The sequence below is a fragment of the Phalacrocorax aristotelis genome, chromosome W, assembly GCF_949628215.1.
Source record: "Phalacrocorax aristotelis chromosome W, bGulAri2.1, whole genome shotgun sequence".
Taxonomy (NCBI): domain Eukaryota; kingdom Metazoa; phylum Chordata; class Aves; order Suliformes; family Phalacrocoracidae; genus Phalacrocorax; species Phalacrocorax aristotelis.
In genome coordinates this window covers 8648242-8671008 of record NC_134310.1, presented here as the reverse complement: position 1 = coordinate 8671008, position 22767 = coordinate 8648242, and the positions used below count along the sequence as shown (strand labels likewise).

Here is a 22767-nt window from a genome sequence, read left to right as displayed (position 1 = left end):
TCCAGCCCTGGGTCCTGTGCCTGGACACGCCAGCCCGCGGGGAAGCGTGGCCACAAGCACTAACCTCGCTTTCCAGCTCCATGTCACAGGGAGGCTCAGAAGGGCTCCGTGCCCCAGGGGCAGCCCCAGCACGCACCACTGTGCCCCCCAGGCCAGCACCTATTTCACAAGAACTAACCCCAAAGGGCTGTGGGTTACAAGCACAGGTACTTCTGCACCCATCCGCAGTCAGAGTCGCTCAGTCCCTGCCCAGCATCACCCTTCACATCCCTCTTTAACCAGCTCACACACTTTATTTTAATGAAGTGCTGACTGACCTATTTATTTTGCACAGGGTCTGGCGATAACATGGGGTGGGCTCCTGTGCAGGCGAGTCAGACAAGAAAGACCCTTTGATCCGCTGCCTTTGAGGCCGGCAACTCCTTTTGCTCCACACTTCTCTTGCCGCCTCGGTGTTGATTTCTCTCCCCAGGTGTGGAAGTTCAAAAACAAACCAAGAAGGCAGAGGTCACAGCAAAGAGAGGGCGGCGGAAAGGGGCAGCACCGGCCCATACAGCAAAAGCTGGAGCGTTGCGGTCAAGGGACAGCCGAGGCGAGAGACAGCGCTTTCTGGGCTGGAAAAGCCCGTGTGCAGGTGTTGGCTCAGACACAGAGAAGGGGCTGAGTTTTGGCAGAAGCTGAGCGGCTCTTCCTGTGGGAATCAGGGCCCTTTAGGGCACTGCCAGCACGACGGGCAGCAAGCCCGTCACCTTTGAAATCTGAGGCCAATAAAGGGCCATTTGTCAGGAGCGATGTTTTCCCCACATGTTGACCAGGGTTTAAAAGCTCTGAATTTCACACAGAAACTCGATGCAGCGATACGGATTCTGCTTCGAGCAGGTCTTCCCTGTTAAAAGCACAGACTCCTGCAACAACTCAGCACAGCTGACTGGAGCTGGTTTCTGCACGATGTGGGTCCGCAGGGACCCTCCAACACCCTCCAGCCTGCAAGGCCAACCCAGCAAGCCCTCAGTGCTTGCCTTCTCCCTCCATCCTCCCACCTCAGGGTCCATTTCCAAAGGCAGAACCCGTGGTGGAGGTTATGGACCAAGCTTTGTGCTAGCCTGGTGAATGAATGCCACAGCGCGAGACTCCCCCCACAGGAGGACACACACCGGTATTCCCCGGGGAATGGGGGAGCAGGCACCCACTTCCCACCGCATCGGCATCAGCTCTGGCAGCGAGTGGCACGGCCCACTCAGTCGCAGCCCCAGCCTGGGCTCCAGCTCGCCTGCAGGACAGAGCCCGCCCGTCCCCCTGCAAGCACACAAACGCTCCAGCGAGGAATGCAGCCTCGGCCGCTGCGCAGCCAGACAGCTCCCATATTCCTGCAGGAACCCTCCAGCCCGCTCCAATTAGCTTTCCTGGAGATCCCATTACTTCTAGCCACAAAGACATTGTTCAGTTTATTCCCCTGTAACAGCCGCAGAAGCATGGCTAACATATTCCTACAGGCTGCTCGGCTTTCTTATAAAAGAGCCCAGGCAGCGCACATACCTGGAGCAGCCCCAGCTGCCTGCCCACATTACAACTGGTTTGGTTTCCCTTCTGGAGTGAAATCCGATCACACCAAATATTACATTTCACTCAGGCACTCGTGACATAACGTCAAACAGACGAGAGCCAGCGAGGGCAGGAGGCAACGGGTCCAGGCTCTGGCTGGGGAGGTGCTGCCGGCGGCTGCTCCTTCTCTCCGATTAGGGCTCCAGCACTGCAGTCTCACAGCACTTCCCCATTTCTCCTACACAGGAGGCTGTAAGCTGGGAAAACCCTTCCTCGTCCTGCTAAAATCCAAGCCCTCGATGGCTGGGATGGCTGGAGCCGTAGGGCCAGCAGCTCTCGCAGCAGAGGGAACAGAGCTCAGGGGATGGAGGAACAGGGAGGGGATACCTGCAGGGACAACGCTCCTGCCACTTACCGAAGAGGGGAGTCCAGGAGGCACCTTCCGAACCTTTTTGGGCTGTCCATCTGGTTTAAAGAAAAGAAGAGAGGATCTAATGGTTGAAGGGGGTTAGCAGGAGGAAAAACAACAAGCTACAGCTAAAAAGTCTCCACAGATGGACAATGGAGGCACAAATAGGACTTGGATCCCAAATGCCCCATAGTCAGAAGTGTCGATAGTGAAAATGTCTGAGGATGAACCTCTCCTCCTCGCCTCATCTGCGCCCTTTGAGGGCAGGTGTCACCCAGAGACAGAGTTCACAGGGCAGTCTCTCTTCTGAAACACTGTGATAAGAAGCACTCACCACGCAGAGAAGGGCTGCGCTCGCTCTTTGGAAGAGATTGAGCCCATAAATAACCCCTCGTTGTGTTTTGGGTTTTTGGTTTTTTGTGGGTTTTTTTGGAAACAATTTAACTTGAACTGGGGTTGCAGAGAAAGGAAGCAGAAAGAGAACAAATGCAGAGATGGGGTTGTATTTTCATTTGCTCCTTATACAGTAATATACTTGAGAAGGCTTCACCGCTGCAGGAAGGCATGGAGGGTGCTTGCCCCTGGCTGGTCCCCCCTCTGAAGGGGGGAGTACGCAGTGTGTCCTGGGGGAAGGGAGACAACTCAGGGAGGTGGTGGGGTAACATCCTGAGAAGTGCCTCAAGGGGAAGCACTGGTTAAAAATTTTGGTTTGTTTGGGGTTTTTTTTTAAGTTCATAATTAAGGAAAGCCCCAGCTTCGGGAGTGCAGGATGCTAATACAGCTAATCTGCCAAGCCAGGGACTCTGGCTAGGTTTTAGCTCAGGAGGAAAAATTCATCCCACATAATGACCTGAAGAATCATTTTCCAGGCTGACAACATAAACCAGCATAATTTTAAAGTGACAATACCAAAGTGGATACCTTTTTCTGAAAAGCACTGGAAAAAAATCTATGTAACACTGGGTCACTTCTGGTTTCATTTGTTGGGGGAAGCCCAAAATAGCAGCGAGAAAGTTACTTTGGAGGGTGTGGGGAAGAACTATGACAAGAAACACAAGTTCTGGAGAACTGGGGCTTGTCTTCACTCGAAAGTTAAATTCACGCCCGACCTTAGCCTTCATTAAAAGCAAAATTACTTATTCCCAGGTAGATCCAGGCGTGGGTAACTGCTGCTCTGGAACATCGAAGCAGGCAGGTGGGCAGGGAAAGGTCCCGGAGCAAACACCACCTGCATCCCAGGGGACAGCTCCCGTGCCCCAGCAGAGCACCCAGACCTCACACCGCTTCCTAATGAGTTGTTCCTGGCAGTCCCATTTGCTTGCGGCAGAACAGGGGCTCCGAGGAGGGCCATCGGCCATAAAAACAGCCTCGAAGGCAGCCTAAGGTTTTCCAGGAACAACTACTGATGTGCAGTGTGGCTGGAGGCATTTTTAGAACCTCAAGCCATTTGCTGCTTTCACCTAATCTGACATTTTCGAGAAAAAAGGAAATTCTACATGACTCTGAGCCCAAACTCCCTTTTTAAAAAATTATATATATATATACACACACACATATATATATTCCCCCATCAGTGCTTTCATTCCCAAAGGCAGACCCGGCGCAGGCGCCCACCCAGTCGACAGCCCCTGCAGTCGCTCAACCAAGCTGCAGGGCAAACCGGAGCAGCAGCACCCGAGGGTCACACGAAGCGACTTACCTATGTTGCTCTCAGCACCTCTCCTGCGAGGATTGTTGGGGTAAGAAAAATACTGAGACCCCCCTTTCACCCCGGTGGGGGAAAGCGTGCTTGGACTGGCGATTCCCATTTCGCTGGGCAGGAAACTAGTCTGCAAACAAGGAGACAGAAAAACCCTTCCATGTCATTACGCTGGAAAACCACTGCACTCGCTGGGAGAGAACAGAGCCGCCTTGAGCTACCGTCGCACAAATTCAGTCCGGGCCGGGGAAGACAAGCCAAAGGGCCAGAAGGAAAAAACAAATACGTAAATATGGGGGTAGCTATGGGGGAAAATATGTGCAATACGAAAAGGGTCTTTCAAGCTGTGTTTTCTCACTGAATCCCAGCAAGGAAGCTCTCTACAAACCAAGGGTGCAGACTAGCGGGTGCCATCGCAGGGAGCATCGCGGTCCCACGCTCACCTCGCTGCCCACAAGGGCAGGATGAGACCCTACTGACAGCTTTATTGGCCTGGCCTGCTGAAGGCAAAGAGGAAGCAATGGTCAGGCTGAGGGGCTTGTTAGGCAGCGCTGCCTGCCTGCCTTGCCAGCCTGCCCGCAAAGCCAAGGGATCAGAAGCATCTGCTGGAGGCAGCGAGCTCTGCCCACACAGGGGCAAACAGACTGACTTGGGAAACAACTCTTCCCTCACCGCCTCTGAGGTTTTGCGGCAAGGGATCACAGTTCCTGATGTGATCAGTGCTTTGGTGCCTGCAAGGGACACACCTGATGGGCACAGCGTGTCCACCCATCCTCAAAAGGCACATCTGACCCAACAGCCCCACACTGCCCCTCGCCCCCACAACACCGTCGGGGACCCGGCTGGGTCAGAGGACACATACAGCGCTCACCCATCAGCAAACCAGGGGACCCCAGGCTGCCACATCTCTCCACCATGCCTAAACCGACCTCAATACACAGGAGAGGTTACAGAGCCAGCGGCCCATCTGTCTGTGCCTCTCCCAGTTCCCCTGGCCATAAACCCAGCCCAGGGTGCCAGCACTGACAGTTTCTCTCCCATCCCCAGTGCCGTACAGCCGGACCCATCATGGGTGAAGCAATTGAGCTGCAATGCCTCTGCTGGGGGTGGTTTTCCCTTGCATTTTTTCAGGGAAAAGTCAAATCCCTCTTTCTAAAAAGAGGAAACTTCTCCCTCGTGTTTATCCCAGCTGACCCTGGACACGCTGGGAAGCAGCGCGAAGCCAGAGCCCAGGGCGCTCGCTGGTCCCGGGACAGAGCAAGCGTGCCTTTGCCCCAGGAGCACGCCCGGCATTGCCCCTTTCACTTCACGAGAAAGTTAAATGTATTTACATGGATTTTAAGAGGGCTGGCAAAGGGCCTTTAAGTAACAAAAGCTTAGCTTTGACCCATCTTCTGAGGGCAACGCTTTGAAATAAAGGAGGATTTCGGGCTTTTGAGAAACTGGAAAGAAAAACCCACTCCTTTAAAACTCCGTCTCCTCCAGAAATGGGTCTGTGAGGGAGAGGAGCTCATGTATTCACAGCTGGTGAAATTCCTGCAATCTGTTCCACTGGTCATATTACCTTTGCACTGAAACCATTATGCGCCACGGAGCAGCGTGGCCAAGAAAAGCAAGCGGCACATCATCCTGGAGGACTGAGTCGCTGCTGCCTGGCTCCTCCAGTGGTTACCTCCAGAGAGGCACTGAAATTTTAAGGCCATTTCCCAGAGAAAGGGATTTTCTTCCCCTTCCCACTCCCTGGGGGTGCCTCCAGATGTGGTTAAATGAGGTGGGAGCGGCAGCTCTGCCCTGGAGGAGGGTGTTTTGGGGAGGAACGTGCTCCCCATCCAGGTCAACCCCCCACCCCCCCCAAACCTGGAGCCAGAAGCAACAACTGTTCTGGGGGCCACAGCGAGAGTGCAGACGGCCCTGCTCACCTCCCGCTGCCCCGCACAAGAGGGGTTTTGTCTCCTCTCCACATCAAACAGACTCCGTCTCCCACTCTGCCACCCGATCCGGACCTGCACACCCGCGCCAGGACCTCTCCCGGCCCACAGCACCATTTGCCCACCCCATTTCTGTTACCTTATATCTCCCCCTCCTCTATGAAACCCCAGCAAAACCATAACATTAAAAAGCAAGGCTTGGCATCTGTCCCGTTTTTATTTTAGCAGCTTCAGTGGTAAATTAAATCCACTCTGGCACAGACAGCCAGCACAGCTGTTTCAGCAAAGGAAACATCCTCAGTTCAGAAAAGAGGAAATTATAACAAATTTGTGTAAAATTAAAACATGTAATATGTGTGTGTGTACATGTGTAAAATAAAAAGCTGTCCAGCCAAAAGCTGCTCCCTTGAATAAAATGGTGGGACTGTTTCCCCGGGGCCATGCTTGGGCACTGACAGGGCAGTTGCAGCAATACATCAAAGCGGAGGTGCTCGCTCCTTCCAGAAAAACTATTTCTGGATGCTGGTGGCAGCAGGCTAGATTATCTCAGGGCTGGTCGACTGCATTCCCGGACTCTGATTTACACCTGCGGTATTCCCCACAGGAAGCAAGTTTTTCCCCATGGCACAGCCCTGGTCCTCCCACTGGGGTTCACATGGGGTGACCCAACAGGGCAGGGTTGTTGCTGCAAGAGGCAGCTCTCCCATGCCACGTCCCTCCCTGTCTGTGGAGATGAGCATCTGGTGCAGGTTCTGCATTGACAGAACCTCTGTAAAACCAAAACGCCACCCAACATCCACCAAAATGATGCTACAACAGCACAGAAAACATCTCGCAGACTCTCCCTCCCCTTAACTGGTGAGTGGGGGGACACGGGGATGCTGGCTGGGCCATGGGGGGATGCTGGCCGGGGAGGGAGAGCACGCAGCACCAAGCCGGGGCTTGGAAGCAAAGCGAGAGCCCCGAGGCAGGCAGCCGGAGGAGGAAGGTGCCTCTCGGAGCACTCCCCTGCCCATGGCCACCCTGTCACAAGGAAAGGTGTTGCTTGGATCCAGCTCACTGAAACTCCCTCTGAAGGCAGAGTTGGCTAGGTCATATCTGATTAAATACAAATCAGCTAGAAACAGGATTAATGATAATAAGTGAGTCTGAAGAGGTTTTGAAAAGAACTGAGAAGCTGCTACAACCCCACTTTCTAAACTCTGACAACTATTCTGAGCCAGCAACACACACCCATATAAACCCCCGACACTCAACAGATGTTCCTGAGCAGAGCAGAGGCTTTCCAGGACCTCGTGCAGAGAGGCAAGACGCAAACCACCAGGTTCCTTTTCATTCCCAGGCTCTCACTCCTAAGAAGCTTAGCCAGTAAATGAAGAAAAAATCTCAATGTATTTTATCGTTACCTGGTTTAGTCCAGGCATCCCTGTGTCTCTTCCGAATGTGGAGTACGAGGCTCTTTCACTGCTCTTCCCTACAGTGGAAAAAAAAGACAAGGTTTTGGGTAAGAGGGAAGGGGAGGTTTTGCACATACCCCTGCGCACCCACCCTCGGGGTATCCCGCCGAGGCACGAAGCCCCTTCTCGTCACGCAGCTTCCTCCACCCACCTGCAGAGGTGACTGCCTCCCGGAATAGCTTGTTACTAAAACAGGAGCTCTTTTAAGTTCACGGACAGGAGGGTTCAGCTGGTCCGTAAACTGCAAAACCCCAAAACTGCAGCAATGGAGGGAAGTGCTTGTGGCCATGGAAAGTGGCAGCGTCAGACCAGAGGAGAAAAATCCCTCCAGACATATTTAAAAAGCCAGCTGAATTTGGCAGAGACAGTGATGGAGCAAACCAAAAGCCAGGCACGAGTGACCAGACTCTGCAAGCACTTTCCATAAAACGGGAAACACAATTACAGCGTGTGCTGAGCAGCAGCGTGCAGAGCTGCGCCCCTGCGCCTTATGCCACTGGGACTACCTTCTGCTTTCCTGCTGGAGAATCAACTTTCTAAAAACCCACCCAGATCTAAAGAGCAGCCATTCAATAGAAAAGCGTTTCCTTCCTTTTCAAGCCCCCTTCGTTAGGTCCCACCGGCCAGGCTCCTCCCGGACTGCGGGGCTCCCGGCAGCCAGAGCATCCCTGCCGACCGGGATGCTGCATGGGAGCAGCCCCACGGGAGCCGAGCCCACATGCCCCAGTGCTGCCGAGTGAACTTTAGCACCCAGTGAAGGCTTTTATCGAACGTGCCCAACCTCACCCTGCCCACACACTGCTGAAAATAGTGTTTTCAAGGGTGGGGGAGGGGTGGTAATGCAACACACATGGTGAAATGTTTCCATTCTGAAATGTCCGTGCAGTCTCTTCCCTCATGGCCACTGCCCTGGAGCACACCGTGGCCCCCGGCAAGCAGCACCCATGGGTGCCAGGGCAGCATCGCAGCCCTGGAGAAGGACCCCAGGCCAGGAGGGGAAAGGGAATAGCTCTACACTCTGCCTGGGGCAGCCAGCAGCACAACAGTCTGCTTTGGGGCTTCCCCCCAACCCAAAGCAAAATTAGACATTTTTCTAGTGGGGAACATGCACTTTCACATTAAAAAAAAAAGAAAAACTGGACTGAAAATATATGAGGAGTTTTCCCCTGCTCTTAATAACAGCCTGTTAACAGTGCCACCAGGGAAAAGGGGGATGGAGGAGGGAAATGGGAGATGATGATCAAAAAGGCTTTGAACCCAGGGCAGGGCAGCCCCGCTCTGGCAGCTGCCCCATGCCGGCGCAGCAGACTGCCCACGATGCGGCTGGGAGGCACTGGGCTCTGCCAGCCACCCCCCCGAGGAAAAGCCCATCCCCAAAAAGGGGCGATCACATCCTGCCTCCAGTCTGGCTTAGTAAGCAAAATTGGGAGGGGGAGGATTTTGCCAATCTGCTTAACCTAAAGCCATCACCGAAGCCTGCTAAGATGCAGGTTAATGCACCAGGGCGACGTTTGGGCTGGCTGGCAGCTCCACACATGGTTAAGAGGTTTTGGGGAGCAGATGAAGGGGGGGGGAGCAAATTTCCCCAAAACAGCCCTCCTAAAGCACTGGGCAGAGAGAGGCTGCTCGGTTTTGCAACCTTAACATGGGGCCCTTGAACTCAAGCCAGAATTTCAGAGTGGGTTCCCACACTACAACCCCCAAACCTGAGACCCCGCCCCGTTCCCGTCAGTGCCGGGTGTCCCAGCATGGCATGCTGGCATCCCACTGCCCCTCACCTCCAGTGACAGACGGACACACCAGGCGCCACTGCCATTTCGTTTCAGAGGCTTAAACATTAAGTAAATAAAGGTCAAAATGTCAGAGGACGGATCTCCTAAATGACCTAATTTTTAAAAGAGCTTAGCAGATCATCTTGCAGCAGCGCCAGCAGCGTTACACAAATAACTCAACAGGTTGTGCCATCGGGCAGATCATGATTACTCTTAAACCAGAAGAAAACCAGGGTCACGCCACACTAGTTTATCTGGTCAGCAACAGCCAGGCCCCCCATCTGATAATACACTGCCACTTCCACGCGTGGCTCGAGTGGCGAAGCGCCGAGCCAAACACCTCTGCCATCACCGGATAACCTCAGAGGCTGAACCACAGGGCTCTTGGCGCGTGTGCGGGAAGACGAAGGACTGCAACGCAGTGCCAGCGTGGCACTGTACGGCTCCAAAACCCGCTGCCTTCACCTGACGGTCTGTCATGCCTCGCTCAGCTCACGTGGGACAGCAAGCGTGCCTGGTACCAGCAATCTGCTGCACGCCTGGGTCAGCAGGAAACTGGGGGGGGAAACTGGGAAACGGAGGGCAGACCCCTGGCCTGGGCCCCACGCCCTCCTTTGTCATCACATAAAAAGGGGAAAAAGCAGCAAAAATCTCAGCAGTAGAAATTCTACATTTAATTGTCTAAGAAAACAAGGCAGAAGGAACGACGGCAAACTTTTCTGCATCGGAGTGTATCTAGCTACCCACTGAAATAAAAAAAGTCCACAAAATGGGCAAGAAAAAGCTGAGCTTGCCAGCAGAAGGTGCTGTTTCTGCTGCTGTGGAGATGCCAGCTGGCACGTGCAGAGTCACACCTTCACAGCCACAGCCCAGGGGCACCGACCAGAAAAGGTGGTGAAACCCCACAACCACAGCAAGGACCAGGACAGAGGCAGGTCTTGGTAGGAAGGAATCTCCCCAAATGCCATCTCACTCCTGACCCAATTACTGCAGGCAGGTGTTAAGGGATCTTGCAGGGTAAAAAAAAAATAAACCCCAGAAGACGCTGGGAACAAATCCCTTGAATAGGAAAGGGGTTTCCCCTGGAAATCCTATCTGTTGGATTTACCTCTGCAATTTTCAGCATGCAAAGGTGAAGCACAGTGGAGGGCACCTTGAGCAAGGTGCATGCAGGAACTGGAGGGGAGCATTTAGTATCTCCAGCTCTTCATGGCATGGCTTCGCTGTGAGTCCTGGCATCTCCCTCCTGCCTTTTCCACCCAGCCAGCTCTTTCCCCTGCCCCTCACCTGCCCACGCTGCCTTCAACCCTGCTTGATAAGCGATTTCCCAACCTCTCTCCTCTCCCCAGCATGTTCTCTCTTGCAGGACCCGCCTGTGCCGGGCTCAGCCAAAGCCGCTTCAGGGCCTGCCTTCACCCAGGGCTTTTGCAGAGAAACCCCCATGCACCGCTTGCGCTCTCTCCTCCCAAAGGCAGATTTGCTCCCGGGCTTGGAAACAAGGTGGCAGAATAAAAACTCCTCTTTCCCAAGGCTGCCGCCAGCTCTGGCAGCAGCAGGGTTTGGCCTCGGCGCCCGGGACCGTGGCAGCAACTCACCTCCACCGGAACAAACCACGCTTTTAAGTAAACTTGTGGTTTTGCCATTTCTCTCCCCAAGACAAGCCCCATTCACAGATGTGTACAAATAAGCCAAGAAAAGGTGATTCAATGCTGCCTACGGGTTTTGCCAGCGTCTGCCGGGAGGAAGGGAGGTCCTTTGCTGAGGTGCAGTGCCCTGCACTCCTGCCAGCCCGCGGGGAGTTCCCACCAGTGCCCCTGCATCACCCAGTACCCACGCTCCAAAATGGAGCCCCGGTGCAGCCCCCAGCACCCACCACCCTGGCCATGGCACAGACACCCACCGCACGCCTCCCCCCAGCCCCGCACCTGTGATTCCATTAGAGTTACGGCCTGGGGATAAAGGGGAGGAAAAACACAGCCAGGGATTAAAAAGGAAGAGAAAAAAAATGTTATAAAACCAGAAGCAGCGACAAACTCTGTCCGTGGGCAGATTAAAACCACTGTCCGGGAAGAACCCAACCCACAACAGCTCACAATACACACAAGATTACAAACAATCCTCTGAAAAGAAGCTAATTAGTAGAAATAATTACTAGAAAGAAATCTGTTATGGCTTATCAGTTTCCCTGCTGTTTAAGCAATCCCTCCCCACACGCCCCCGCTGAAGATGAATGGTAAAAGGGTGGCAGATTTTGAAGATTGGTCATTCAAAACAAACAGAAAAGCCCTCCTCGCCCTCTGGGACGAGCTGGTTCATCACCGCACTGTGCCCTGGCACCACCCTGGGCAGCCAGGGATGGTCCCTGTCACCTCTCCCCATTGGGGAGGGATGCTCAGACCTTGCCAGGATGTCATCCGTCCTTCTGGGAACAGCACCAAGGGCTCAGAGCTTGTAAACTTGGAAAAGGGAGTGATGGAGCTTGCAGGCATTGCTACCGCACCCTGCTCATGGGGTTCGCTGACCCCCGCCTGGCAGCCTCAGGTGAGTTTTATTCAGTGCACCGTCGGTATTTCCATTCAGGAACTCACTGACTTTTTGTTCTGTTTTGTTGTTTTCTAATGTAGGTTATCCCATCCAGTGAAACACAGGCCAGAGCTCCCCACCCAGTTAGTTCTGTAGACAGCTCCAGTTTATCCCATCACCTTGTGGAGCTGAAGCTGTGGGACAGAGGGAACCTGGGCTTCGAGAAGCATCCGACTGAAGATTGCCCTCACACCGTCCCCTTCAAAAAGTGCATGAGCAGCATCAACCACGGCTCTTGGGGAGCCCTGAGGGCAGGGGACAGCCAGCTCTGGGAGCAGCATCCGCAGGTCCCGCTGGCAGCGCAGCCCCACTGCTGTTCTGCGCTCAGGGTGCCTCCAGAACCAAGCTCGCTCCCATCGTGCCAGATGCTGTATGTTCATCTAAAGAATATCCCTAAGCTCCCAAATATCACATCTGTGTGTCACAGCTAAATAGAAATCAGTACTTTTCCTTTCAAAGCATGCTACATGAATTCAAACTGGGTTTGGACTAGGCGTGCATCCTGCTACCCGCAGGGCCATCATCCTGAATGGGGGCTGGACTGGGGCTGCCAGCAGATGAGCAGGCAGGCAAGCGTCCCTCCAGCCACCAGTGCCAGTGTCTCCTGCTGCCGGACTGCTGCCTGCTTGCAGGAAACAACAGGCACACTGTCCTTCTGGGATTAAATCTGTCCAGCACTTTGCACCAGATCTTTGTGCTCCCCCAGCATGGGCTGTGAAGCATCTTCCTCCTCCCCAGGAGCTGAGCAGCCCCCACTTGGGAGGCGGACCCTGGGCGGGGGACGAGGGCGTGGGCTGCGGTGATGGCACCAGGGACCTGCCTGGACAAGCAGGCAGGAACAAGAGGCAGGGATTCAGCCTTGCAGGGGTTTTGGGGATGTGCTGGCAGTGCCCTGCTCCCCCCAAACTCAGACCTGCTTTCCTTCCCTCCTGGGCCACACAAATCCTTCCAGCTCTGCTCTTCTCATGGAGTTTGCTGCCCCGGCACTGCTCTCAGTTCTCCCCCTCCCTAATTAAATATACCTGAAGCCAATTCTCTGCACTGCTTCCACATGCAATCACCGCTGCTCGCAAGCCAGACCCACCTGCAGCCAGAGCTTCCCTGGCCAGCCCTGCAAAGCCAGCTCCCAGCACAGGGACACACTGGGAAGAAATTTGGATGAACAAGCTTGCACGTTCCACCGCTCCTTTATCCAAACTACACCCTGCAGTTCCCAGATCTCTCTCCTCGCACCCCTGCTCACGTCAGATCAGGTTTGTGAGTGGCGAAATGGCTCATGCGGGAAGGGGAGCACCCAACTGCACCCCTGCTCCTCCTCCTGCACACCACGGCCCCAGGACACCGTCAGTCTTCAGGGGCAGGTGGAGCCTCCACCCTCAAAAGGATGCAACCACTGCTTCGAAGCTCAGGCTGGCAGGAGTCCCCCAGCCCACCAAAGGCTGGTGAGAGCGGAGCCTCCTTTCCAGATGTATGTGGAAAATAAGAGGCAAAAAAAAAAAATCAGTTTAGCTCCATTTCTCCAACAAGCACTGCCTGGCCAGCAGCATCCCTTAGCTGTCCCTAACATGCATTGTTAGAGGATGGCTGGCTGGAGGCTGCCTCTGGGACACTGCACGGACTCAGGACATACCAAAGCCGGAGGAGGCCAGCACTCAGAGCCCGCACCAACAGGGGATGCCAACACGTGCACGTTTTCTTTGTGGGGCCCTTTCAGCTCAGCCTCCCTCTCTAGCTGGCCAAGCCCATCATTTCCAACACAGATCCTCTTCCTGAAATGTTCCTTCCAGCAGTTTCTGATCCTCCTTGAAGAAATAGAGGTTGAGTGGGAAAGAGATACAAATTCTGGTTTTGGAGAAGGGCTTAGAGGATAGTCTCATGCACCTTTTGTCCACCCAGTGCCACTAGACATGTCCATCCTAATCTGCTCCTTCCATCTCCTCACATTTTAAAATCCATCAGTTCCAACTCAGTTGCCCCACTAGCACGAGCTTGCCCATCCTGCTGCCCCCAGGGGGGACCTTGCTGGAAACCGGGGACTGGCAGCTTAAGTGACATCTTCAAAACTCACCTTCCCCTCCCACTTTGCCACTGCTTTTACACTATTATATGCAAAACCATTTTTTTTTCTGCTCCCCTTTCTCTCCCCTTCCACTTACCATTTTGCCACTTGAAAAGTTTTCAGAAGCCATTTGGCAAAGAGGAAGAGAAAACGAACCCCGTGGTCTTCCCTCCAGTCCACCCTTCTCAGCACATGAACGCAGAGCAAAACTTATGTATTTTGGAACCTGCTCCAGGAATGGATGTTTTCTACTTTAACCACATTCAATTTTAGGAACAAAAGCAACTTTGAAATGTGAGGAGCCCCCTACCCCTCCTGGCTGCTCTCTCCCGGCCTCCCCAGCTCCTGTTTTGGTGGTGGAGCTCCTGGTGCTGCAGCCGACCACCCAGCCCAGCAGCCGAGACCTTCTGCCAGGACAGAGCGATGCAGCCCTGGCAGGCACTCAAGCCTTGGGCACAATGCGTGGCTGCTGTCCCGCTGGCCACAAGGCTGCAGCTTGCCCTCCACTGTGGAGGCAGCCGGTGGAAATCACCCGCCAGGGCAGCAGAGGCTCTGGCTCCACATGCTGGGGACCGGTTGGGCTTGCAGCCTTGTCGGGGAGTGCTGGGGCGCTTGCCAAAGACTGGGAGCCCTGTCTTTGAGAGGAAGCCAAACGCGTCTTCCCTGCACATATCAAAGGGGAAACCTCCATGTTCCTCCCCAGGCAGCTCCTTCTCGGCTGGAAACTCTCAAGGCTGCCTTGGCCCCAGGCATGGGATGGGTTGGGATGGGTCCCACACACACACCCCCCCAAGAAACCCTGCTGAACTGCATCAAGGCTCCCCTGTCTTATTAAGAAACATCTCTTCTGCTTTGCTTACATCCTCCTGGGGCAGAAAATGAGAAGGAATAGCCACCCTTGCAGAGGGACGGGGGGAGGCTGCTTGGAAACACTCTTCCACACCTGCGCAGGACCCCCATGGGGCAATTAAACATCATCCCCCCAACAGCAAGAGGAGCGAAAGGAGGGAACAGAGCTGAGGGTGAGCCCCTCGCCCCAGACACGAGCCAGCAGAGGCAAACATGTGGCTGCTCACTTCCCAGCATGACCCCAACTCCTCTCTTCCCCTTTCTGACCAGCTCCGCAGGCGGAACCTCCTATCGTGGTAGGGATTTTCTGTTTCAAATACAATTCCCTCTTCTAACCCCACCCTTCAAACCATGAGCTGCAGGGTTTAGCAGGGTGAGCAAACACCTGCCCCGACACCACTCCTTCCACACACGCTGGAAGGTTTTAACCACCACTGCGTGGGCAAAGGTGGGGAGGACTAACCCCAATTCCTGACCTAATGTCATTACAGCTCTCTAAGACCTTCAGGGTGGATATTTTCTGCTCTTAATCTCTCCTCCCACCCCCAAGCTGGGAGAGGTAACTGGGTAAATTGTCTCATGCATCCGGTCACGCACGATCACCATCTCCAAGCACAGCAGGCAGGGCCGGGGCTGCACGGCACTCACTGATCCCCACGAGCTCCTCATGCTGCCCAGTTGCGGAAGGGGATGGAGGAGCCAGATGGGGATGCCGGAGCCTTGCAGGACACAAGAAGAGGCTCTCCAAACCCTACTGCAGCAAGGGGGAGCACCTCCAGCTCCCTGCGGAGATTGCACTGCCCTGGGGCTCCAAAGCTGGAAAGCAAAGTAGCCACAAGCCTGTTGCAAGACCTTAACGATGAGATGTATCTTTTCTCCCCCTCTCTCCTGGTGCTTTTCCACCCCTGATTACCAGCTCTCAAGAGCAAACTCAGCTCATCCTGTGCCAGCACAGCAGGCACCAATCTCCACTATTGCCACTGGGTGCTACTGTAAAGCAGAGAAAAGTAATCACGCACATAAAATACGGCAGCTGTCATGCACGTCAGGCACTGATGAGACCCTCTGGACACCAGCTCCTCTAACAACAGCTTTAAGAACACCTCCTGGAGCGTGTCCAACATGAGGAACAGCAATGCTGGCCAGCGCAAAGGCTCCCACCCCCGCATGCCATTCTGCGTTAAGATTTCCCCAGCCTTGACCACACACCCGCCCTGCAGCTGAAGGGCACTTACCCACTAGTCCAGCTCCCAGGAATGGTGATGAAGATATGCCGTTGTGAGAGGGCAGGTCTCTGTGCTCGCCGTAGTGGGGGCCTTCGCCATAGCTCTGCTGAAGCAACACGGGAGAGTTACCGCCAGGCATGTGGGAACACTGAGCCAAATGCCAAAACGCAAGGCCATCGGAGCTCAGTCTCTCCCGTAACAGAAGGGTCAAAGCCAACGGCTCCTCGTAAAAAGGGCACAGAAATTATCTTACCCTCATGGCAAGGGAAAGCAGGGCAGTGCAGCCATGAGGCTGTGGCACTGGGAGGGGACATGGCACCGAAGCAGGGACATACGAGGGGTTTGCCCCGTACTGGCAGCTCTCAGGCAGTTTCTGCCTTCACCCAGCAGCTCAGCACCCACTGGGTGAGAGCCAGGCAGCCCCCTCCCCAAGCCAGGGGGGCAAAGGGGCGAGGAGAAGTCCTATAAAAAATGAGAAATGATACCACAGCGCCTGCTCTGCCACTGACCTAAGGGAAGGAAAAGGTGCCACTGCAAAAACGAATCACACAAACCCATTAAAACGAGCATCTGTCAAAATAATACCATTTCAATTAAGTTAATGTCTTTTCTCTCTTCCCCTCCTCAGGCCCCAGTTATGCACTGTCGCAGCCTCGACTCCTTCCCTGCTAAACCCTCCCTGTGCTCTCCATCCCCACCGAGGGCACCTCAGCCAGCTGACGCGGTAGATTCCCCCCAAAACAAGTGCCAGTCGGCCCCTTGGGCACCCAAAGCCGTGCATGGTGAGCACCCAGCAAGCTCTGCTGAAGACACAGCCCATCAGGTGAGATCCCTCCACCTGCTCAGCTGCGACCCTATTTTGGGGGGGGGCTCTCGCACCCCACGGCCAGGAGTCCCCCTCTCCCCACACCAAGGCCAAGCGCAGGGAGCGGAGAGGCCTGAGCAGCCGTAGGGAGCCCACAAGGGGTGCAGGCCTAGGGGAGGTTTTTGGAGGAGAAGCCTTCTCCAGAGGGACCTCAAGGCAGCAAAGCCTGGGGAGATGGGAACGGGGTCCCTTCTCCCCACTGTCACCCCCACAGGGTTAACAGAACCAATGTCCAAAATGGGACAAGAAAAGCTGTTCCAGGGTTAGACCCAACCTGGGCACAAATGCACGCGCTGAGAAGCCATGGTAAAGCCCCCGTTTATTTTGGTTGGAGCTTGATGTTTGTGCTTCGTCCTTACCCTTCCTTGGTCAAATGTGGAGCTGTTTTGATCTCCTGTCCCCCAGGAACCTGATCCCGGTCTTTCATCCAAACCTACCAAAAAACAGGAAGAACAAAGGTTACTCTTGCTTTATCAGTAAAGCCTCAAAGGTGTTCTCACAAAATTAACTCTTCCTTCTACAAACAAAACAATATTTTCATTAATCACTTCCACTTGGCGTGACCGATCCTCCCCTCTCCCTCCTCAACTTCCCACTCCAGCTGGGAGTTTATTCCACAAGCTTCAAAGCAAATCCCACCACAGCCTGGAAACACTCAAAACATGGGACAGTAGGAAGAGAAGAAACGAGTATTTTAACTCGCTTTATTCCAGAGAGCATCTATGAAGCTCTTCTCCCCAGAGACCGATAGCAAAGAGGATTGTGAATTAAAAACTCATCGCACCCATCCCAATGCTCTAGTGGGACCTGACTTTTGCCCATGGTGCTGCGAGCTCACAGGCCAAACTCTATTCTTTGCACCCAAGCACATTAAAAGAGCGCCCAGACCTGAAAGAGCCTCAGATGGGAATTGCTGGTGGTACGTTGTACCCTGTGGCTTAGTCACACTTGTTCAAGGGTGTTTGTTATTTAAGCCCCCTCGTGCTCCCGCAGAGGAAGGTGCACTGTCAACACAGGGCTGACCAGAGCATGCTCCCGTCCGGCTCCTTTTCAGCCCTCCCAAGCGTATCCTTGGCAAAGGGGAGCTGACCCAAAATGGCAAGGGACCAAATGGGAGGGTTTTGCAATGTGCCTGCTCACAGACTGTGGTAGGAAATCATCTCCTTTCATCATCTGCCAGGTCCACCCAGGCTGCGCCTCTTGGGCTACCAGCATACCAGACACCCAAGGGAGACGGCAAACATCCACCAGGACAAAAAAAGCCTGGGGAGTCACTCCAGCAAAGCTCTCCCAGTTCAAGCTGGCACCATGACTGCATGGAAGAAACCTTTCCTGGCAGCCAAGCCTCGGCTTGACTTGGCAGAAGGATTTCCAACTATGCTGGTCCGTCTCCTCCACACCAGTGGGCGACCAGGGTCGGTGAGCAGCAGCCGGTGTCCCCCCATTCAAAGGCTCATGGGGGTGAGGCTGGGGATTGGAGAGGGGGCCAGGCAGGGCAGAGGCATCGTCTACCCTGCGGCCAGGCTTTGGAGATGTTACACAGACACTGCGAGCTCAGACGGGGTGGAAGGGAGAAATCCCAGATCTGCAAGAGGCCGAGCGACACGGATGGCACCGGCCAGAGCCATCTCCCTTCCTCATCCCATGGAAACCCCAACCCCACTGCAGGGGGTATTTGTCCACACTTGCCATGGGGCAGCACGAGAAACCTCCTGCAGCGGCTCCCAGCTGCATCCAGCATCACCCTGTGCCACCCCCAGCACCAAGGGCCCCGGGGGCTCTCTGGGGACCCCCTCCACACCAGCTCTTCCAACAACAGTAAAGCACCAACAGCCAAGGTGCCGGCAGGGCCGTACAGGGGCAGAGTCCCACTCACAGCAGCGGTGACCACAGAGGCACAGGACGGTGGCAGGAAGGGGTTGCATGCGGGAGCAAGGACACGGTGGGGCAGGGTTGCAGGGTGCACTCCCAATTTCGGTTTAGCAAAGCTGATTATTATGGCAAACGCACCATGTATTTGTCTCCTCCGCTCCCCTTACTGTTCATTTAACCAGAAACTTCTTTCAAATTACATCCTTCTATTTCTGTGCCTTTGTGTTAATAATTTCCCCAGAGAACTGGTGTTTAATTGATGTCTAATTTGCATAATCATACATATTAATCTCTACACCTAATGAATATTCATAATTCTCATTTAGATTTTGTTTTCTAATCAAAAATTTCCAATGTGATTACTGTGCAGAGCAGGGATAAGCCTCTAATAATACCTTGGATACTAGGGAGAATTACTGCCAATTCTCCCACCTCCTACTTCCTAGAATAAACTTTTGCTTTACTAATGTGTTTTTCTAAAGCAATTCATCTGCATACCCTGCAAACACCAAAGGAGATCAGGAGCAGAAATGCTCCTTCTATTCATTTTACTTTCATGGGTATTTTTAAAGCTCCCCAATGGTCAGGGTGAAGACACGAGCAAGAACTGTAGCCTCAGCCATCCTTGGCAAACTTGCCCCTTTGTGCTGGAAGGATGAGGGCTGCGGCACCGACCAGGTTTGGCTGTGGCCAGTGTCCCCCCCGAGGCACCTCGGCAGCCCCAGAGCCAGCAGGGAAGCTGAGGCATGGGGGGGCGTCTCAACTCCCACACCCACCCCTGCACTGTGCAGGACAGGTGTTCGCAGGTCCCGGGTCACCCTGCCCTCCCGCAGAGCCACTCCGGCCTGTCTCTAACCCACCCGATGGCAGAGGAGCGTCCCCAGGACAGGATGCGTGGGGAGAGGATGCTCAGTGGGGCATACAGGGGGGAGCTCAGCTGCCTGGAAGCCCAGGATGAATTTTTTGCCAAAATTCCTGGGAGAGTGGGGGATGGAAATCACTGCCAGGCCTCCCCAGGGAAGGCGGGAAGAGGCGGCGGCAGGTGGTACAGGTGACAAAAGCTGAGCCCAAGAGGCTAACGTGAACCCTAGACATGGGGAAACCATCTGCACGAGCTACTTCCACGCTGCAGCACCACCAGCGCACCCCAAAGAGGGGTCAAAACCGCACCAGGCGCCCCGATGGCACGCACATGCTGCGGCAGGCTGTGGAAGGCGAACCACTCTCCCAGAGTACATGCGAGCCCCAGTGTGCTGGTTTTGGCTGAGAAGGGGTTAATTCTCCTCACTGTGGGGGGCGGCTGCCTTTCCAGCTTCCCGCGCTCTGCCGCGGGGCGGGGGGGGCTGGGAGGGGCGGGGCCATGGTGGGGGCGGCTGGCCCCGACTGGCCAATGGCAGGTTCAATCCATACCACGTGACACCGTGACCAGTATATTGAGGGGGGGCAGCAGCAGCGCGGAGGCGGCGCGGCGCCGGGTCGGCGGGCGGCTGCGGTTTGTTTCGGCGGTTCGTTCCTCCCCTCCCCTCCCCTCCCCTCCCCTCCCCTCCCCTCCCCTCCCCTCCCCTCCCCTCCCCTCCCCTCCCCTCCCCTCCCCTCCCCTCCCTTCCCCCTCCCCCGGGGCTTTGCGCCTCTCGTTCTTCTCCTTTACATTGCATTTCTACTGTTGTTTCTTTTAATTTTAATGATTAAACTGTTCTTATCCCAACCCACGAGCGTTACCCTTCTGATTCTCTCCCCCATCTACCGGTGGGGCAGTGAGCGAGCGGCTGTGTGGGGCTGAGCTGCCGCTAAACCACGACAGTCTTTTTGGCGCCCAACGTGGGGCTCAAGGGTTGGAGATAACAACAGCTGCTGGTCACAGCACCATGTTGTCCTTTTTGCAGTTGGTGTTAAAAATCGGTGTTGGTTTGTTGAGTCTGCTGTGTTCTGCTGTGATTAGTAATGTTTTGCCTACAAGATTTGTTACACAAACATTCGTTTTCAGCTTTATCTGGTATTTGGGGTTTTTGCTGAAACTGTTACTGTACTTTGGATACCACCTTGTTGAGGCAATTAGCAATTATACCTCCTCCTCAGAGAGATTTTATATGGAGGAAATACAGAATGGTACCTTTGCAACTTTGTTCTATGATGTCTGTGCCTTTGTTACAACAACCTTTTTGTATCTTGAACATCCTTGGGTGGTTAAGGTGCACTTATTGTTAGTTTTTGGGCATGTTGTTTTGGTTTTGACTAAGCAACTTAAGAATATCGCCCAGAAATCTGCCCCGAGGCTTGATAGTTAGGAGTGGCAGGGCATGTGGGATAGCATGGGCAAATACCTAGGGCAGTGGGCACCCCCAGTGTTTTGGAGTTTCACCCCCGAACAAGTGCAGAATCCTGAAAAACTAGTAGAATATTTGGAGAAAGTATGTTGTTACGCTGGGAACTCCAGAGAGACACAGATCACTGCAACGTGCTGGGGCCTGGCCCATGCATACCGAGCCCTGCTCAACAGTATTCAGTGCCCCCAGGGGGAAGAGAATGTCTCTGGATTGAAATGCAAAGTGACTGGCACTGTAGTCACTCCAGCCCTGAGGACAGGCACTGCAGCCACTCAAATCCCCACAACAAGTACCGGAGCTGGCTCAGAAAATAAACCCGTACCAGTATCAGTTGCCCCCATACACAAGATGAAATATTGGAAGTGGACATCAACTCGTTTAGAACGGGATGATGAAGAACCAGGGCCATCGCGGGGAGAGGAGGGAGAAGTCATAAATGACATAGAGACCACCCGATCCCTGTCCTTAAGCGAGTTGTGAGATATGCAAAAAGATTATAGCCGCAGGTGAGCACATTGTCACCTGGCTGCTCCGATGCTGGGATGATGGGGCCAGTAGCCTGGAACTAGAGGGAAAAGAAGCCAAACAACTGGGATCCCTTTCTGGGGAAGGGGGCGTTGACAAAGCAATTGGAAAAAAACCACAAGCCCTCAGCCTCTGGAGGCGACTCCTGTCTGGGGTGAAGGAAAGGTATCCCTTTAAAGAAGATGTTACATATTGCCCAGGAAAATGGACAACTATGGAGAAAGGCATCCAGTATCTAAGGGAATTAGCTGTGTTTGAGGTGATTTATGGTGACCTGGACGATCAACGGTCATCCAAAGATCCAGATGAAGCCGAGTGCACGCGACCCATGTGGCGGCAGTTTGTACGGAGCGCACCATCTTCGCATGCAAACTCATTGGCAGTGATGTCCTGGAAAGATGACGAGACACCAACGGTGGTGGAGGTGGTTGATAGACTCTGGGATTACGACACAAATATCTCTTCCTCGCTCGTCTCTGCTGTGGAGAAACTATCCCAAGAGGTCCAGCAACTCAAAGAAGATCTGTCTTACTCCCCACCTCGACAGAGCAGTGTCTCAGCTGTCAGGAATAAGCGTCCTTTGGCCCAAAGGAGGGGATACACACCACGGGCCACCCTATGGTTCTACCTGCGTGACCACGGAGAGGACATGAGGAGGTGGGATGGCAAGCCTACTTCGACCCTACAGGCACGAGTGCATGAACTGAAAGGAAGAACAGTCACTCAGGGAGGCTCTTCCAGGAAAGCTGCTGCTCCAGTTTCCAGTGAGCAGGTCCCCAGACAGAGGAGTAGAAGCGCAGATTTTATTTCTAAGTGTAATAGAGGGACTCCTGATTCACATTTACAGGAAGTGAGTTGTGACTGCCATGATCAGGACTAGAGGGGCCCTGCCTCCAGCCGGGTGGAGGAAAGGGATAACCGGGCTTACTGGACTGTGTGGATCCGATGGCCTGGCACATCCGACCCACAGGAGTATAAAGCTTTAGTGGACACCGGCGCACAGTGCACCTTAATGCCATCAAACTATATAGGGGCAGAACCCATCAGCATTGCTGGAGTGACAGGGGGATCCCAAGAGCTAACTGTATTGGAGGCTGAAGTGAGCCTAACTGGCAATGAGTGGCAAAAGCACCCCATTGTGACTGGCCCAGAGGCTCCGTGCATCCTTGGCATAGACTGCCTCAGGAGAGGGTATTTCAAGGACCCAAAAGGTTACAAGTGGGCTTTTGGTGTAGCTGCCTTGGAGACGGAGGAAACTGAACAGCTGTCTACCTTGCCCGGTCTCTCAAAGGACCCTTCTGTGGTGGGGTTGATGAAGGTCAAAGAACAACAGGTGCCAATCGCCACCACAACAGTGCACCAGCGGCAATATCGCACCAGCAGAGACTCTCTGATCCCCATCCATAAACTCATTCACCAACTGAGGAGCCAAGGAGTCATCAGTAAGACCCACTCACCCTTTAACAGTCCCATATGGCCAGTCCGGAAGTCTAATGGAGAGTGGAGACTAACAGTAGATTATCGTGGCCCGAATGAAGTCACTCCACCGTTGAGTGCTGCTGTGCCAGACATGCTAGAACTTCAATACGAACTGGAGTCCAAGGCAGCCAAGCGGTATGCCACAACTGATATCGCTAATGCATTCTTCTCAATCCCT

At 54.1% G+C, this 22767-nt stretch overlaps 2 protein-coding genes across 28 annotated transcripts in view; both read right to left on the bottom strand.

Annotated features, from left to right (window-relative positions):
* The window catches only part of MBD3 (methyl-CpG binding domain protein 3), a 200540-nt gene that overhangs the window by 53840 nt on the left and 123933 nt on the right, over positions 1 to 22767 (bottom strand). The gene's annotated exons all lie outside the window — the stretch shown is intronic.
* TCF3 (transcription factor 3) overlaps positions 1 to 22767 on the bottom strand; it is an 87391-nt gene that overhangs the window by 23010 nt on the left and 41614 nt on the right. For 13 of the 24 annotated variants that reach the window (XM_075076880.1, XM_075076883.1, XM_075076886.1 and 10 more), the window contains 5 exons: positions 16749 to 16822; positions 15534 to 15630; positions 6985 to 7052; positions 3651 to 3780; positions 1958 to 2007 (listed from right to left, as the gene is read on the bottom strand). In XM_075076880.1, the coding sequence (XP_074932981.1) occupies positions 1958 to 2007; positions 3651 to 3780; positions 6985 to 7052; positions 15534 to 15630; positions 16749 to 16822 (419 nt within the window). The remainder of the gene's footprint in view (positions 1 to 1957; positions 2008 to 3650; positions 3781 to 6984; positions 7053 to 15533; positions 15631 to 16748; positions 16823 to 22767) is intronic. The other 11 variants (XM_075076882.1, XM_075076890.1, XM_075076895.1 and 8 more) reach the window with 1 other exon arrangement.